The sequence below is a fragment of the Peromyscus eremicus genome, chromosome 9 (genome assembly GCF_949786415.1).
Source record: "Peromyscus eremicus chromosome 9, PerEre_H2_v1, whole genome shotgun sequence".
NCBI classification, from domain to species: Eukaryota; Metazoa; Chordata; class Mammalia; order Rodentia; family Cricetidae; genus Peromyscus; species Peromyscus eremicus.
The window spans coordinates 111,849,171-111,867,837 of record NC_081425.1 but is presented as its reverse complement, the minus strand read 5'-3'; the positions used below and the strand labels follow the sequence as shown (position 1 = coordinate 111,867,837).

Here is an 18,667-nt window from a genome sequence, read left to right as displayed (position 1 = left end):
CCCTCAGACAGCCAACTGCTGCTTGAAATCTTAGCCCATGGACCCCTTCTGGGAAGCCCTTTGGGCTCTGGCAGGGAGTGCACCCAGCTGCCATTTCCCACCCCATCCTAGTGCTTGCCTGTCTATAGCTCTTTGTACTTTTTAGTACCCAGTGCTGACTCAGAGTGGATGGTCAAATATTTGCTGACTGATGGTGAAATATGCACAAACACAAAAGACAATGTAAATTAGATAAGGCATCCTAGGATTGCCTGTGGGGCTAAGGGAAGACTTGAGCTGCTTTTCTGTCTGGGAGGAGCTTTTTGAACAGCCTGAAGCCTCATTACATTTTCCTAAAGGCTGCCAGCAAGATGCTTTGGAGTTAAGTCCTTTAATTAAAATTCTCTGGACTGCAGCCTTGGATGTAAGATGAGGGTAGTCCCTGTGGAGCAGGGGTGGAGAAGAATATGAACTTGAGTTTTCTTAGCTTGGTGGCCTGCCTGGGAAACAGAACCAGCCCCTCACAACTTCAGCTGATAGACATCTCACCTTAGCAGCCTGAAGGTGTATGGTAGCAGTCTGGTTCCAGGCATCATGCTGGTCAATCCCAGATCTCATGAGGGTCTGTGTATGGTGTACTGCATCCTTTATGAGCCTGGAAACCAAAGAAAAGAGCAGGAAAGAGAACTGATGGACTGCTGGGGTCTTTCAAAAATGGAAATTATCTCACTGACCTCTTACATGTTATAAAGCTAAATGTTTCATAAGCATCTCTTTAAGGGCAGGCATTCCCAATTTACAGTGGGAAAAACAGCCCCAGAGAGGTTAATTAACTCATTTAGGGTCACACAGCTAATAGGAAATAGGACTAAGATTTTTCTTTTTCTCTGTTGAGACAGTATTGCTGTATAGCCCAGAGTGACCTAGGACTTTAAGTCCTCCTGCTTTGGCTTCCTGTGATTTTTTTCTTTTTTAAACCTTAGGATCTCAGATAACTTCAGGCCATTCTGTTGATTTACTTCTTATGACAAGAGCAAGGAGACTTTATTCTTCTAAGTCCAATCCTGCTTCAAGTCCTACCTGAGGTACCTAAATACAAAAACTGAGAACCACCTCCAATCCTCTGAGCCGCCAACTTTGTCGTTTGCATTATATTGACCTTTAGTCTGTTTTCTATTCCCTGTGTGTTTATCTGGCCTTTGGAATTTGGGTGTAAAGCAAACTGTTTATTAAGCAACATTTAGTTTGCTTCGTCAGGGAAATGATAAGCAGATGGTACATTGAGTTCCAAGAAAGGAGATGCAGAGTGCCTTTTTAATTCCCCAGCAGTCTGTCTTTCCCTTCCCAACCTTCCCCGCGCCCCTAGCTCTGTGTGTCCTGTGCATTTATCAGGCTAGTTTACTGGTAGAGCCCCACTTGTAAACACAGTACCTCCCATATTATAGGCATTTAAAAGTATGTGGAATGAAGAAGCAAATGTCTCAAGTTGCCTTTGATCCTAAAATAGCTGCTACCCTCCTTGGGATACAGGTTGGAAGTAAGCCTTCTTAGTGTGTGCTGGAAATACTTCCTCCAGTTTTTGGCTTTCCAGTCTGGGGCACAGTTCACAAAGTTCCCTTCTAGGTAGTTAAATTTCTTCAGTGATGGTGTCTGCATTTGGTTGGTTAGGGTGTGTCTCTTTTCACAGCCTCTGGAACACAGTCATTTCTGACAAATAGTCAGTACTTGGTGATATTTGTTAAATGACAGTATGTGCAAATTCTTGGGTTTTTGTTTGTTTGTTTGTTTGTTTAATAGAATTCATGTTATGGGTTGAAGAGATGGCTCAGCAGTTAAGAGCACTGGCTGCTCTTCCCGAGGACCCAGTTTGAAGTCCCAGAAGTGCATGGCAGCTCACACTGTCTGTAACTCTAGCTCCAGGAGATCCAGTGCCCATTTCTGGCATCCATGGGCACTGCTTGCCCATAGTGCAAAGATATATATGCAGATAAACACTCATACACATAAAAGTAAAATAAATAATAAAAATTCATGTTTTAAGCTAGGCATGGTAATACACACCTTTAATTCCAGCACTGAGGAGGCAAGAGGCAGAGGCAGGTGGATCTCTATGAGTTAGAGGACAGCCCAGTCTACCCAGTGAGTTCCAGGCCAGCCATGACTACATAGTGAGACCTTTACTTAAGAAAAGAACAACAAATAATATATGTTCTTTTAAAAAAGACATGTATTTTCATATATTTGTGCTTGTGTGGGTTTATGTGTACTATGTATGTGCAGATGCCCATGGAAGCCAGAAGAAGGTATCAGGTTCCCCCAACTGGAGTTTGTGTGTATTGGGAATCAAACCTGAGTCCTCTGCATGAACAGTAAGTTTTCTTAATTGTTGAACCATCTTTCTAGCTCTGAGTCCTTGGTTTTGATCATGTTCCTTGGACTCTACTAGACCCTGACTATAAACCAATTCTTTTCTGAGATATAACTACACTTTTGAAAATTACTTTTATTGTTTATTTACTTAATGTGTGTTATATACATGTGGTATATATGTACGTGGTTTTTTGATTTTTTTTTTTTTGGTGTGTGTGTGTGTGTGTGTGTGTGTTTGTGTGTGTGTGTGTATCAAAGGGTACATGTACTTGCATAAAGTCCAGGCAGGTGTCTGAGGTCCTCCTGTATAAATCTCTGCCTTATTCCCCTGAGATAGGGTCTCTCAGTGTACTTGGAGCTAGGCTGGCAGCCAGCAAATTCCAGTGGTCATCCTGTTTCTGCTCCACACAACACTGGGGTTACTAGTTCTTATAACTATGCCTGCCTGTTTTACATGGGTGCTGCAGATATCAACTCCGAAAATTACTTTCGGATTGTGGGATAGTTCAGACTTAAAACACTACTTTACTTGTTGGCATTGATTTGTATATCAGTTCATTTATGGTGATTTATGTGTGAGTACACTCGTTATATTAGAAATCACTGTAGTAACCCAAAGGTTTAAAAAATTCCTCTCACTAGTCAGAGAGGAGATAAATTTCTACCACTGTGACCAGGATAAAAAAATGATGGTGGTGGATGCCTGAGGGGTAAGGTGTCCCTTCTTCACCCATAGTCATGGGAGCTAAGAGGTCTGGAGAGGCTGGGAATGGCAGGAGTTTGTAAAGCACTGTCCACTAGTGTCCATCCAGCTGGTCCTGAAGGTCCTTGTGTGGGAAGGAGCCCACCCTGACTGGGATGCTGATGCCTCAGCACAGGCTTACCTGGCAGACACATGTGCCCAGGCTGTGGTGTAGAGATCTGGGCAGAGGAAGTCAGCTGCTGTCTGGGCTGCGCACCTGGCTGGCCCTGGTGTGGCAAGGTACATGACAGACTGAGGGAGAGACTTCTGTGGTGTGGAGCCTGGGGACACCTGAGCCTGCAGGTAGCTCTTCATCAGAAACCTGGTGAGGGGAAGGTAGAGGCAGATGAGGCAGTGTGAGACTCTGTGGGAAACCTAGCCCAGCTCCCTCACCCCCAGGGGCATACACTTTAACGCTGTACTCCAGTGAGGAGAGCCAAGGGCTCCAGGCCTCTTCCCAGCTTCTTCCTGACAGCCACTCTTCACTCTAACTCCCTTGCTCCCCCCCCCCCGCCCCATCTTCTGTAGGATCCTCAGTGAGATGTACCCAAAGTACTAGTTTCTTTACCAGGTGACAGGGGATGCAAAGCTGGGCTAGACTCCCTTAGATCCTAAGCACAAGCCCTTCTGAGGTTTGTGCCAACAGAAGCTTCACCATCAGGACTCCTGACTGGGGGACGTAGGATGTAAGTACAGTGTCTGTGGCCTTCTAACGAGTCAGATACGTGAAAGAGTACTGGCATTAGGAAGAATGAGAGTGACTCCAGGCTGCTTCTGTGTGAGACAGCCCTGGACTCCCATTAGCTCTTTTGAGACCACTGAAGATGGTCAGTTTCTTCCGGATGATAGGAATGATGCTTCTTGTCTAACAGGGAGGGTGTGTAGAGCTGAATGAGACACTTGTGAATTGCTTGTCAAGTGCAGGTACAGGCTACCTAATGCATGCTATTTTTATAACTTGAAAAAGAAAAACCCAGTAAATACTGTATGTCATATTTGCCAGTGAACTCCTTTTTCCGTGGATACTGAAGTATCTGCTCTGTTTAGTCACCAGAGAATAAATGAGTATGAGAGAATCAACCATCAGGGGTAGCTGGAAAGAAGCAGACTGTTTGGAGGAAGCTGGTGAGGCCTAATTGCCTCTCAGGGTATTTTTGTGTTTGCTCTTTTCTGAGCAGGGAATACCTTGGTGAGCAAGGCAGGAAATCCTGGTTTAGCTAGGAAACAGAGCTAAAAAGCTAAACAAAAAGTTGCAAGTAATTATGGATTGTGATAACTCCCAAAGGAAATGTAGTTTTGGGTGGCAGGGGGTCAAGGGCACTTTGGAAAGAAGAATATGGCCAGTGGAGGCAGGAGGACCTGAGAGCAGGTTGGGTCAGGCAGTGTCTGGGTCGTAAGGACTGAAAGAGCACAGTGTATACTGTGGCATTTTCCTGCAAGTAGAGGGAACCATTTTAAACAAGAAAAAGATGTGATTTTCTCTAGGCTTTGAAAAGAGCCCCCTGGTTGCCTATGGAGAAGTGAGAACAGGAGAGAAGCAAGACCCCAGGGAGGAGCCTGATGCTGTTGTCTGGGTGAGACAGAAGGATAGCCTGGCTGGGAATAGCAAGAAATCTGGAGGAAGTGGGCAGATTAGGGACACACTGGGATTTGGACAGCCCTCAAATGGTACTTTTCCAAAGCTTACTTCTTCCATGGCATCAGACAGAAGCCTCTGCTAAGCAGAAGCTCAGGGGACCCCCAGTGTAGGGCAGAGGTCTGGACAACACTGGACTTTACCTGGCCACTTGCAAGTAGAGCACCGTGTTCTCACCCTCAAAGGTGCAAGAGGCTGTCACTTGGGTGACCAGTGTCGGCAGACCACTCAGCTTTGAGTAGCCGTGACCACCGCAGGCCCTGCGGCATATCTCTGCCCCCTGGGTACAGAAGTCTGAAATCATGGCCTTCATACCAGTGCTCAGTGCATGGAGCTGCAAGGACAGAGCAGTGTGAGAGTCCTGTGGTGCCATCCAGTCTTTAGTACCTGCTGCATGCTGGCACAGCTAGGAGGTGGGCACTGTGCCTAGCTCACTGCTTCCCAGGGTATCAGACAAAGTGAATGCTTAGAGGGTATGGCTCATACAAAGTTACACAGTTAGGTAGTGTGGCTGTGGGGTTGTAAGAATGAAGGAAAATCTGTCCTAGCCAGTGTCTCCAGGATCTTCAGAAGAAGGGCCTTCCTGGATTGGGTCCACCATCCTACAGAAGTTTGGAAAGGTGGCCAAAGAAGACATGTGTCTACTATCAGCCCATTTCCCAGGTTGTAGGAGGGTGCCATGGTCCAACTGTCTACCCAAACTTATATGTTGAAATCTGAATCCCAGAGCAATGGTGTTAGGAGGTGGACCTTTGACAAGGATAAGGTCATAAGGTGAAACCTCCATGAGGAGTGTTAATGGCTGCAATGTCTTCACCAAAACTTGTGTTGAAATTCAATTGCACAATTGCTGCCTTTGAATGCTTTCATTCTCTCTCTCTCTCCCTTCTTCCCTCCCTCCCCCCCTCTCTCCATCTCCCTCTCCGTCTCTTTCTGTCTCTGTCTGTCTCTCTGTCTCTGTGTGTGTGTGTGTGTGTGTGTGTGTGTGTGTGTGTGTGTGTGTGTGTAATATGATGGCAGTGCATGTGTGGAGGCCAGAGGACAACTAGCAGTAGTCAATTTTCTCTTTCTAGCATGTGGGTTTAAGGGATTGAAATCAGGTCACCAGGCTTGGCAGCAAGTGCCTTTATCCACTGAGCCATGTTGCTGGCCCTATAGTTGCCATCTTAACTGTTTTAAGAGGTGACTGGGCCATGAGAGTTCCTATGTCATGGATGAGTTAATGCTGTTGTGGGACTGAGTTTGGTGTTGTGGAAGTTGCTTTGTTATAAACCTGAGTCCCCTTTCTTAGTACCCTCTCACTCTTTCTCTGTTCATATGATATCTTCCACCGTGTTACCACACAGCAGGAAGGCCCTTCCCAAACAGTGGCACCACGACAGACATCACCAGAAGAGTGAGAAATTAATTCTGTTGTGTACAAGCCACCGAGTTTATAGACGCTTGCTAGAGCAACTGCACGGGCTGGCAGAAGCTGCCAGGCAGCAGGTGGTTAATGTTTTAGCTCTTGAAAGCCCCTATCCATCTTTCAGACCTTCACATCCATGGGAGAAAGGCCTCCTTTTCCCTTTCTATTTCAGTTTCCTTACTTGCAAAATAAGAACATAAATGGTAGCTACTATGGAAAGGGTTAATGAAGCAACGCTTTAAAAGCACAGTGCCTACACAGACTGAAGATGTGTGAGTCACAGCCTCATCCTAGACTCTGAGGTATTGGATCAATGCATAGCTTGGACTGTGGTGCTCTCTCTGGGCCTGATATGACTTTGGTTTTTTGAAAGGCAACGCAGAGCCTCTGAGGTGTGTTATACTCATGGTTGAACATATTGATGGTTCTGTTATTTTGTGGCCAGCAGAATAAATCAGGTTAGTTCAGGTCAAACTGTGCCATCAAAAGAGTTCAAATGACTTTGTTTGGGGTTGTTTTGGTTTCTATCATACACTGGGGATTGTGGCTCTACACTCACATTACTGTTAACATTCTTGGATCTCTCTAGGGGCCAATTGTCTGTGGACCTATGTAGTATGGTACATGCCCTGGGACACTGGGAGACTGAGGGCCTATGGGAGCCAGGCTGTAACCACTTCTCAACAACTGGAACAGCATTAGCTACCCTCCATCAGTAGCTTTCAGCAAACAGAATACCTCAGGCAGGAGGCTGAAGTCTCTGTTCAGAATGGCACTATAGGAGCTGTGGAAGAATTCTAAGATGCTAGTGGCCAGGAAATGAAAGGCATAACTCATGGCAAGCTGAGGAAGGAGTTTCTGCTGCTGTGTCTGGTAGTCCAGGATTTTTGCCTCTGGGTCACTGAGAGGAAAAGAAGCAAAAGATTTAGAATTTCACTCCAAACCATCTTCCCATGTTCCTAACACTGTCAAAGTCATAACAATGGACCGTTGAAAGGCCAACATGAGGTACTATGGTTTAAACCTTACCTATCACCAACATGCACACACTTTCCTGTAAAAATATCCACAGCATATACATCTTATCTGAAAATCTGAACTCCAAACCTCCTGGACCCAAAGACCAGGTGAAGGGGTATGCCCTACCCCACTGATGACTAGAGTTCATGACCTTTCACTGCCTATGACCATGTGCTTGCTGTGTGATAAGAAATGTGTTGAGCTTAACAACTCTTAGGTCATGAACTTGGGCCCAAAGACACATAAGAAAGGAACTGTCTTCCACATCTATTGCTGTGTCTTCAGTACCTGGGACTGCCTCCAGCATGTAGAGACCTGAGTAATGGGATTGGGAGAGTGTGTGTGTGTGTGTGTGTGTGTGAAGTCCCTCGAAGCTGATGGGACCTGTAATCTCCTCTTCACACAACATGCACACAACATATCCCATAACCCTTGGGATGCCTCTGCTGCCCAGATAGAGGCGTGCTGCCAGCCAGCAGCAGCACTAGCATCACATTCTTCTGAGTACTCAGTCCTCCAGGGAAGATGCCTTCAGCCTAGAATTCGAAAGTCCAGGCCTTACTCTGAGGCTATTGTGGGTTTCTAGAGGAAGGGCAACTGAGATTTAAGCTCTGTACTTTTTCCATATTTCACCCTTATCACCACCCTAAAACTCTGCCTGTTACCTCTATTTTGCAGACATGGACTCTAAAGGAGAAAGAAGTGCATGATGCCCAGTTCTGCCTGGCATTTAATCCTCAGTGTGTTTGTGGCAGGCATGAAAGAACACCGGGCCCCAGGGCTGCATGTTCTCCAGCTCAGTCCTCCTGACTTCACTATGCACAGGGAGAACATAGACCCAGGAGGGCCTCCTCAAGTCCAGGACCCTTATGCTGTGACATGCTCTGCTCCTGCTTCCTGTTCTCGTTGTAGTTTGCTGCATCTTGAGAGTTATGTCCATTTGGGACCTATCCCAAAAGACTCTTGTTTCCCTGAATTTAAATGTAACTAGTGGAGTCTTTCTGGAAACACACACATACACTTTTGATGTCATATAGCAGCCCTTGCCATTCTGTGTCATAGAATGGAGGGAATGAGAGCCAGATGCAACAGATGTAATGAAAAGAAAGGGTCTAGACTTAGCCTTCTCACAGCTAGGCACTGAGTTTGAGCCAAGGAGTGTGGGAGCCCGTTCTCGGGTTCCTTGTGGCTTTACCCAGCAGGTCCACATAGAGGATGATTAGACCACGGGCCTGAGTGCAGGTGTCTGAGATTGTCTGCACTTGCCTGTGCTGGGGGAGGAGGTCTTTTGCTCCACCCCTTGGTGTCTCTATAAAAAACCCTGGGGCAGAGACAGTCGGGGCCCGTTGGAATAGGTTCCAGGCCCTCTCGAGGCTATCCTTTATTTTCTATCTGTTTATCTCCGCGATATTCTCCGCAATAAATCCTTCTATCTAATATTTCCTGCTGCTCACACTCAAGAAAACTCTGGGGAACTGTGGGGGTGGTTGGGTAAACGCCCCACAAAGGAGCACGAGTTTAGCCACATGCAGCCTAAGGCAGTTGGCTTCTATCAGACACAACTTGACAACAACCAACCAGCCTCGACAATTGGCAGACACAAACTCACTAGCTAGTCACAGCTGTGTAGGACAAACTGGAACTCAGCAAACAGCCTGAGTCACAGCAGATGGTGCAGCGTGAAGACATGGTCATGGATAGTCTGATGGGACCACACACTGATAAGAGACTAACAGGTCAGACAGTCTGGTGGTGGAGTAGAGAGAGCCAAAGACCCCATCTGAACTGCATGCATGTGTGTGCATGTGCATGTGCAAGTATGTGATCTGCTCCAACACCATGGCTCTGGCAGAGATGGTGTCAGTGCAGACACTGTGGGGCTGAGCGTCAGGCATTTCTGTCAGGGTCAGCCTTTGGGTTACTCCTTACCTAGGCCGAATACGGGACTGGTGGCGTATGACTGAGTAGCGCATAGCAATGACACAAGACTTCTGGAGGTAGGGTAGGATTCCTTTTAACAGCAGCCCCACCCGGGTCACCAACATGGCCAGATAATTGCTCTGTGCTGGCCCGAGCCTCCGGTAGGTACCATCTGGCAAGACCTGTGTGCAACAGAGACAGGTACTGGGTTGGAGCCAAGGCTCCCCAGGCTGCTCTTCCAGGAGTCTCCATCCCTGCAGGCAACCCACTTTTGCTCACCTAAAGCAGATCCCTTGTGCAGCATGACCACTGACATGTGAAAATGCTTGCATGAGATACCCCAGAAACCTCCACCTTTTACACCAAAGAGGTAAAGCCTGGCTAGAAGGGGACTTCTGCCAGCACCTGGGTCATATCTGTTCTGTAACTGATTGTAGAAAGCAATATATTCACCCTCAGCTCCTCCCCTTTCTGGGGATTGCCTTACCACTGTACCTCATGACTGCTCTGAAAACCCATGTGCTAAGTATTTACACATGGGGAGTCTGAGACTTAAAGTGACAAGATTTTCCCAACACCATTGTGCTCCTAAGCTGGGTTTTATCCTTATCTGTGGGACCCTCTGAGCCTCTTTTGTGGGGAAGGGGGCTTGTGGTCCAAACTCAGCTTTGCTGAGGCAAACCAGAGCCTGTGGCAACTACATAAAGGGAAAGTCCCTTCTCTAGGCAGTCTGGGTTTATCGCCTTCCCAGCACCTAACCTCTGCAAAGCGGCTCAGCATGTTCTCTCTGGGAACCCTCACGTGGTTCAGTCTCAGGAAGCCATTGTCTACGTGTTCCAAGCCCATCTTGGGCCCTATGTCCCCAACTGTGATTCCTAGAAGAGGGTAGAGATGAGAACACCTGTCAGTTGAGTACATATAGTATGCCAGACACACAGACGCACACACATAGGTATACACAGGCACACACACAGGTATACACAGGCACACACACAGGTACACAGGTACACACACACACACACACACACACACACACACACACACACACACACACACACACACACCCCGTGGTGCTCAGGAGGCAGGTAAGCAAGCTGAAGTCAGATGCTGAGTCTTTTGCCAGTCAAACAGCCAGCTCTGCTACTCTGTCAACTGGATCTCTTCTGGCGAAGAGAGATGTGTCCCAGCTTCTTCTGCACATCTCTTGGGGATTCAGGACTGGGCAAGTTGGTGGGACCGTCTTATAGGAGGGGTCCTTGAGGAAGCAGCAGGGCTTACCTGGCAGTGGGGTGTGGTCCTGTAGGCTCCGGATGGGCACAATGAAGGCATGCATGCCATGCTGGGCTCCTGAGCAGATCAACTGGGCAAGGACTACAGCATGCGTGACTGACCGTCCCACTAGGCAGAAATATGAGAGGCCCATCACAGGAAGCCCTATGTACCATGTCTTACCCCTGCCTCCTGGGCTTGAGAAAGTCACTGATGACAGAAGGAATTGACACACACACAAAATCTAGCTAGACTGAAACAGTGACTTGGCAAGGGAGTTTGAAGTGAGCAAACTTGTAAAGAATAGTTGTATTCTACCACAGCAGCTAAGGCGCTCTGCTGTCAGCCCCATGATGAGCACAGCCATCCCTTATCAAAACCCAGCAAGAGCCCAGCTCTTGGTTGAAGTTTCCTGGTTCTTGCAGGGCAGGTAAGGGGAGTCCTATTTTCCAGATAGGGAAGCTGAGGCTCTGTACAGAGTGACACACTGGAGGTCACTGGCCTGGAGGGGGAGAGCTGGAATTTAAACCACATCAGCCTGATCTTAAAGATGGATTTCTTTCCCCTGAAAACTTGATATTGATCACTCAATTGTCTTTGTCCCCCCTACCCTCTCTTCTTTCCTGCCTTGCTTTCCCCATTCTGCCACCTGCCCTGCTTTGGTTGAATTCAAATTATTTATTTATTCAATGTCTATACCAGACATTCTCTTACTAGGTCTCCAAGTGCTGCAGTGGAGTCCTGAGAAATGATCTCTCAAAGGGGCCTTTGGTAGGACCCTGTCTTGGAGCTCAGTGACATTAGTGTGAGCTTGTCTGAGTATGGAGTGGCAGGGACAGGGAGGATGTTTAGCCACTAACTAGTCTCAGGGCATGTGTTTTGGTAGGTGGCAAGCTTATTGTTAACTTGAGTGGCTAAAACATGATATTGTGGGAAGCTCTTAGGATAAGACTAGGTGGTGTGTGTGTGTATGAGTATCGGTATATGTGTACAAGTGTGTCTATACATGCATGAGTGTCTGTGATGGGGTAGTGTGCATACTTTTGTGTACATGTGTTGATAAAGGCAGTGTCTGTGTGTTATGTACATGTACAGGTGTGTCTGTATGGTGGTAGTGTATGCTGTGTATGCTGTGTATGCTGTGTACCTACATGTGGATGTCAGTGTTATGTACATACACATTGGGGTATGTGTGGTGTGTATATGCACAGGTGTGTCTGCTTGAGAACAGAAATACAATACCTTGAAATGAAGGCAACTGGCCTCCTACAGGGGCCGGAGTGAGACCAGCCCAGACTGGCCACAGGATTCTTCTCACATGTGTGTCTTTGGGCGGGGGCAGTATGTGTATGTTTACATCTACATGTTGTCTATGTATGGGCAGTGTGTACATGTCTGTAGGGACAAAGTTTGTGTTGTGAGGCAATGTATGTTGTATGTATCTGTGACTGTAGGAGGCAGTATGTGTTTATGTGTGTTTTATGCTTGCATCTCTCTCTGTGGGGTAGTGTGTGTGTGTTGTGTGCATCACACATGTGTTATGTCAGGGCAGTGCATATGTTCTTGGCCCTCATCACCCACAGGATGGGAGCATTTCCTTATCTACTCAAAGCTCCTTTGAGACCTTCCCGCCACTTAAGGAAGTTCTTACATCCCACCTATTTTAATTGATTTCAAGGTGATCAGCCTAGAACAGAAAATCAACCTGATGTCTGTTGGGCATCAAAGTTAGTGCTATTCAGCTCCAGCTTTGTCTTCATTGTGGAGAGAAAGGGAAATAGGAAGGAAGATACTCACAGTCCCCAGGCCACCACTTGATGGCAGTCATTGTAGGGCTGTGTATCACAAACTCCTGGGTGGCTGCATCATAGGTGGCTTCAGTCTCCAGGCCTCTCAGGTATGTCCCTTGGGATCAAGGAGGAGAATTAGACTCTTTGAGCCAAGGTGAGCTCCTGGCTGCACTTGCAGCCCTCTCTCCCTTTATCTATGGGCTGTGTGAGGACATAGGAATGCATGCTAACACTTCCAAGAGGAATAACCTGCCCCTCTGGTAGCTCATACAATGTATGTGTACACATTAGAAAAAGGCATTCCTTCCTCAAGACCTGTGACTGCCATCTGCTGGGATGTTTCCAAATTAGCATGCATATTTATGAGCTATGAATAGGTCCCCTGGAGTTGTGTAGTCTGAACACTGTATGCAGCAGCTCTGGCTTACCATGTCCCAGTTCTGTCTGGGCATATGTTGTGATGATTTGGAAATTTTTGCTGAGTTGGCCCCATTTGGCAATCTGCTCATCTGAGCCCAGGCTTCTTAGAGCATTCATGGCAATACCATGTAAGTTTAAGTTGGCATATCCAGAAAGTACCCTGTAGGGGAGAGAGGTTATAGATGAGTAGCCTCTGGAAGATGGGTCCATAAACATTCAACCTGGGTAGGGCACAGGAGGGAAGGGGCATCTGGCATGCTAATCTTCCAGTAAGTCATCCTTTGCTGAGGGAAATGTCTCATGGGCCCAGGGATTGCTGGCAAGCCTTTCTTGTGGGGCTGCCCCAATGAGCACCTGTCAGCATAACTGCGTTCAGGACTGCCTTCTGACCAGCCCAGACGCCGGGCTAGCATCTCAAGGTGGAATCTTTTTTGAACTGCAGCCTCGTATTGCTCATCCTGAGTCATGAAGTAATGGTCCTTCAGGTTGAACACTGGGTCACCTTGGAGGATGCTTTCTGCAGCAGAGAGAACAGAGGACTTTGGTGGCTTGGAGAAGGTTCCTGATACCTTCAAATTTTCCCACCCACTTGCCTCATAGATTTTGGAAGGAGGTCAGTTGTCACTGTCATTTAACAAATGAAACCGTTGAGACCCCTGAGGAGAGAAATGTGCTCTGACCGCTCATGCAAAGCTATGCTCTGGTGGAACCAGGATCAGCATGTGGATATTCTGTTGCCCAGGTGTCTGGTGTCAAGGACCAGTTTGTTACTTGAAGGAGGGACTAGGCTTATAGATGGAACTCAGTTGGTAGAATGGCTGCCCAGAATGCATAAAGTTCTGGCTTTGATCCATAGCACTGGTTCCCCAGAACCATAGAAACCAGGCACAGCAGCCTACTCCTTCAATCCTAGCATTTGGGAGGTAGAGGCAGAAAGTTCTAGATCATCATTGGCTATGTAGCGGTTTGAGGCCAGACTGGGCTATAAGTGTCTCGGTCTCAAAAGAGTAAGCAAGCAACAACAATGACCATTAGTTAAAGGAGGAGTACAGAATTAAAGGACTGTTCTAGAAAAAAACAAACAAACAAACATGCAGGTTCAAAGTCAACTCTTGGCCTCCTGCTGCTGCTTACCAACTTTCCTCCTCAGCACAGTGTTGTGGACGCCTCCATCAAGGATGTTGGTGAGCCGCTCCACACTGAAGGATGGTATACACCTTTCGCTGTCTATGTCAGGGTGAACTTGCCTGCTCCAGGTGTCCCCCAGTGATACGCGGTGCACTGGGCTCCCCATCGTGGATCTGGCCTGGCTGCCTTGAGGGTCTGCTCTGAGCACTAGAAGGAGCCAAGAACCTGCGTGCAAAAGGCATTGCCCAGGGCCAGGGTCAGTCAGAGCCTGTCTTAATTACCTGAATGACATCATACTCCTACCCTGTTCTCATGGCTACTGGCTGTGGTTCCACACATTGTTCATGAGTGAATGCAGTCTGGGTTGCTGTCTGCAGTAGCCAAGGTCGTGAAGATTTGACCACAAAGCTCCTATTCCACCCTCTATAGCTTGTGTCATAGCAATGCCTGGGATAGTTTTCATGAAGAGTCGGTGGGAGACACGTGGAAGAGAACAGTCCTAGAGAGGTTTTGTGAGCTGCTATCACTAGAGGTGGCTGAGAGCTGGCTGGGGTCTGACACAAAGCATATACCTTGTTCATTATTTACCTTACTGGGAGGCTCACTACAGGGACTCTGTGGTCCCACTCACTTCATTCATCTCCATTTCTGCGATACCTAATGAGTACTGTGCAGTGGGACCTGATGGCATAGGCCTGTAATTCCATCTGTTTGGGAGGCAAAGATCACAAGACCTACCTGGAGTACAGAATGTATTCAAGGACAGTCTGGGTAATTTAGTGACACCATGTCTCAAAATGGCAATAGAAGAGTAGGAGAGTGCTTGCCTAGCATACACAAGGCCCTGGGTTAAATTCCTATCACTGTAGAAGAAGAGGATGGAGGGGAAGAGGAGGAAGAAGGGACACTTGTAAAAAGAAGACAGAGGGGGAGAGTCTGCTCTCTTCCTGTGAAGTGTTCCCCGTGTCCCCAGTGTTCCCTATAGCCAAGGTGGCTCCTGCCTCCTTCAACCAAACCCTTGGCCTTTTCAAAACCCCTGTCCTCCCACAGTGAGTCAACAGCTAGACTCATCCATTCACCTTTGAGCACCCAAGCTCCATCTGTTCCTTGCCATCTCCTTGGCTATCACTCAGCCACCTTCACCTCTCACCTGGCCTCAGTGTCTCTGGTCATGTTTTCCTTTCTTGTTTGTAAGTGGATCCTCAGTGTCCAGAAGGGAGTCGGTTGCAGAAAGGAGTCCTTTCATGACCACGTACTTCCCTGCAGTTAGGCTACCCGCTCTGCCACCTTATTCCCAACCCCCCTCTCTTCCTGATCTTTGCCCTGTTCTCCCTGGCCAAGGTTCAGCTCTCCAGTGTTCCTAGTGAGTTCCAGCCTCTAGAGACCTTACAGTAATGCAACCCTCCCAACAGAACATTCCTGTAAGAACTGGGCATCCCTCTGAGGTACTCTTGCCCATAGCAGTGAGTGCTAGGAAGGTGGCATTGTGTCTCCCTCGTCCCAGAGTATGGCTGTCACCTGCTTTCCTTTCCTTCCTCTCCTGAGCCTACACAGTAAGGGCCTAGTCATTTCCTAGTGAGGACAGGACTGAGGAAGGGGGTACGCTTGTCAGGCCTCAGCCCAGGCAGGCTTCTGAAGTGGGGCTGTGGGGTACTGACAGGGACCTGGCATGTACAAGGAGCCCTTTGTCTGCTTGCCTTCCTGTGAGGCTGCCTAGCTTCCTCTATGCCAGATACCCTTGCTATTCCCCAACTCTCCAGCCTCCTGCCATGGCCAGCCTTTGCCAGGGCCCTGCCTCTCTTTCCCCAGATGTCACCATGGCTTCCTGTCTTGCCTCGGTATCAGACCTCAGTGAGGCTCCCTGCACCTCCTTTAACAGTCCAAGCCCCCTACCTACATTGCTGATACCCTCTCTCTGCCCTAACCGTCTAATAGGCAGGACAAGTAACTCGTTACATTTTTGTTATTGCCCTTACCAGCTTCCCCCTACCAAAGTTTAAACTGGCTACCTCTAGGAGGTGCTTGTAAATAAGAGTGAGGGAGGAAGGCAATGCTCAGAGCCATTGAGGATGTCTAGGCTCCTGCTGCACCTTTGGTAGGGTCTGTCAGTTCTCCATTTGCGGCCTGGGACTCTCCTTCACTCACCTCTGTCCTGGGGCAGCTCTGTCGCCTGGGGTGGCTTCTCTCTGACTGGCCCAATCTTCAGACTGTTGGCTCCACCCCTTTCTCCTCCCTTAGGGCTGGAATTTACAGGCCCAGCCAAAGCACTGCCCTGCTCTTTCCTGCCAGTGTTCCTGGGCAGGTGGGGTGTGCTCTGTCAGGTGCTAGGCGCTCTTGGAAAGATTCAGCCTCCCATCTCAGAGCTGGGGATCCTTTTGAGGTGCTAGGACCTAAAGCCATGTTTCCTGGTGGTGTTTCCACAGGGAGATCCTGGACAAGTCCTGGTTGACCCTACTTTCCTGTAAGTGTCACATGAGCTGAGCAGGCTTCCCGGTGATTCTTATGGGAAAGGACTGCTCTGTGAAGTGAATGGCTTTGCTCTAAATGTGCCCTTGTCTGTATCATGCTCGTCACTGATGTACACCTGCCCCCCCGACCCCTGGCTCAGTATTTGAGGAGTACTGTAGTGTGTTATGTAGGGTACTGAGGAGAACCAGGTCTCCACAAGTGAGTGAGGCAGACTGAGAGCTTCTTTTACTTCTACCCTTTCCCAGAGAAGGTAGGGTGAATCTTCATGTGGTAAGTGAAGACCTAGGTAATGCCATGTGCCCAGGTTGTGCAATAAATAAATCACCAACCTGAAATTTGAACCAAATCTCAGGTGACAAAGATGAACTCCTGCTCCATTTGTACAATATTGGGAAAGAAGTCACAGAGCCAGGTCTCCTGGCAAGACTTCTGAAGCTTGGTGATTCTGGGTAGGTATCTTCCTATCTGGGACCTTGTCCATCTCCCTGTTTGTGTCATATGTGTGCATGTGTGCACATGCAAAATTGTGTATATGCATGGGTGTGTTCATATGCACACATACACACTCACACACTAAGGGACCACACAGCTCCCCAGTGTATCCCCAAGGCAGTGTACAGTTAGCTCTGCAGGAAGATGCCATTCCCTGTGACCCAGGGTCACCTAACCTGTCATACTGGGACTGTGTGGCCCTGGCTGTTGGTGGCAGCTACACATGGGTGATGGTTTCAGGTTAGGTAGCTTTGACCAGGACTAGTGGGAGAGTTCAACAAGGTGAATGCACTTGCTGCACAGGCCTGAGGGCCTGAGTGTGACCTCTGCATCCCACGTGGAAGGAGAGAACCTACTCCTAAAGCTGTGCTCTGGCAGCCCCCAGTGCACCACAGCACAAGCTAAATGCTGCCTTCCCCATCTGCCCACCCCACACAAACAAACAAACGAAGGTAGCCTTGACTTCACTGTTTGGAGGTGCTCATCTGACCTCTCTAAGCATTTGTGCCATCATTGACCATGGACAGTTACTTAATTTGCCTCCATTAGAATTTCCACATCTTAAAAAAATGTTTAGAGTGTGTGTATGTGTATGAGTACAAATGTGCCCTTGAACCCCTTATCCTGCAGGGATTAGAAGCACATGCCACCATGCTTTGCTTACTTCTATTTTTAATTAAGTAAAAACATATAGAAAAATAGAGAGAAAAAATAACCCCACATGTGCCTGACACCCACGTGCATCGACTGTCAATCATTCCAATGCTCATCTCTTTTCCATCTGCATGTATCTGACCCCCACATGTATCCAAGCCCTGCATGCATGTGATAGTAGCCTTGACAGTGGTCATCTCATGTTTCTTTGTTCTTTGTTTTTAACTTTTTAGTTTGAATAACTTTAGACTTTTAAAAAGCTGCAAAAAGTAGCACAGAATTTGTATATACCCTCCACTCAGCTTCCTCTAATGCTAATGTATTATGTTCCCATAGTACAGCTAAGAAATTAGGACCAGCAAGATGGCTCAGCCAGTAGAATCGCTTGCCATGCAAGCCTAATGACTAGAGTTCAGTCCCTGATCCTGTGGTGGAGGGAAAGAACAGAGTTCCCATGAGTTGTCCTCTGATCTTTATGTCCACTGTGTTGCACACCTGCCCACAGTATTAATTTAATACAGTGTAAGGACGCTGCTTATGGTATGCATGGGGAAAAGAGTGTGTGGTATGCAGGCCAAGAGACAGCAGGCATGACTTAGGCTATCTTCTCCCCTGTGCGCAGCAGTTACTTCTCCAGCCATCACATGTGGCTACATGCAGGAAGTGCTAGTAACTAGGGAAGCTCGCCTGAGCTTTGCTGTCCTAAGGTCCTGGGATCAGTTCCAGAGGTGAGGAGGACCTCACTTGGTCTCCAACTTCTCGACAAGTCAAAACAGCTAGCCTAAGGACTTGCCGCAAATCACAAGGATCAAGGTCCTAGATAGAGAACCTGTCTTCAACAGGATCTCCCAAAAGCTAGAGGCTGTCTTTAGGACAAGGGCCTTTCTGTTGTCATATGCAGTTTGGAATATGACTGAGTTAACTCTTTATTGCACATTGATTTTTCCCAGTTTCCTCGTTAACACTTGTTTTCTTATTCAAGATCCAGTTCAGGATCCACATTACATTTAGCTGTCCTCCTCAGTCACACTCCCCCCACCCCACTCCCACCCCCTTATCCTCCCACCCTCCCTACCCCCCACCCCCCACCATGTGAGAGCTAGGTATCAAACCTAGGTCCTCTGGAAGAGCAGACAGTACTCTTAACCACTAAGCCATTCTCCAGTCCTGCCTTTTTTTTTTTTTTTTAATGCTGCTACCTTGCGGCGGAGACATTGTGAATGTCCTTCAATTTGGATTTGTTATTTTTTCCAGGATTAGATTGAGAATAAGTTTTTGGTGGTCCATTTTGATGCTTGCTCTGCCTTTCCCATGGACATCAAGTTTTTACAAACAAATCCCTGTTGCCACTGATGATGTTTCTCAGAGGT

At 47.7% G+C, this 18,667-nt stretch overlaps 1 protein-coding gene across 1 annotated transcript in view; it reads right to left on the bottom strand.

Annotated features, from left to right (window-relative positions):
• Positions 1–13,898, bottom strand: part of Acox2 (acyl-CoA oxidase 2) — a 28,223-nt gene extending 14,325 nt beyond the window's left edge. The window contains exons 1-11 of the mRNA XM_059274262.1: positions 13,689–13,898; positions 12,909–13,071; positions 12,563–12,714; positions 12,142–12,249; positions 10,354–10,473; positions 9,835–9,950; positions 9,085–9,257; positions 6,874–7,036; positions 4,871–5,061; positions 3,234–3,413; positions 529–634 (exon numbers count right to left, since the gene is read on the bottom strand). Coding sequence (XP_059130245.1) covers positions 529–634; positions 3,234–3,413; positions 4,871–5,061; positions 6,874–7,036; positions 9,085–9,257; positions 9,835–9,950; positions 10,354–10,473; positions 12,142–12,249; positions 12,563–12,714; positions 12,909–13,071; positions 13,689–13,848 — 1,632 coding nt within the window. The 5' untranslated portion in view covers positions 13,849–13,898. The remainder of the gene's footprint in view (positions 1–528; positions 635–3,233; positions 3,414–4,870; positions 5,062–6,873; positions 7,037–9,084; positions 9,258–9,834; positions 9,951–10,353; positions 10,474–12,141; positions 12,250–12,562; positions 12,715–12,908; positions 13,072–13,688) is intronic.
• Between the last annotated feature and the right edge of the window lie 4,769 nt (positions 13,899–18,667).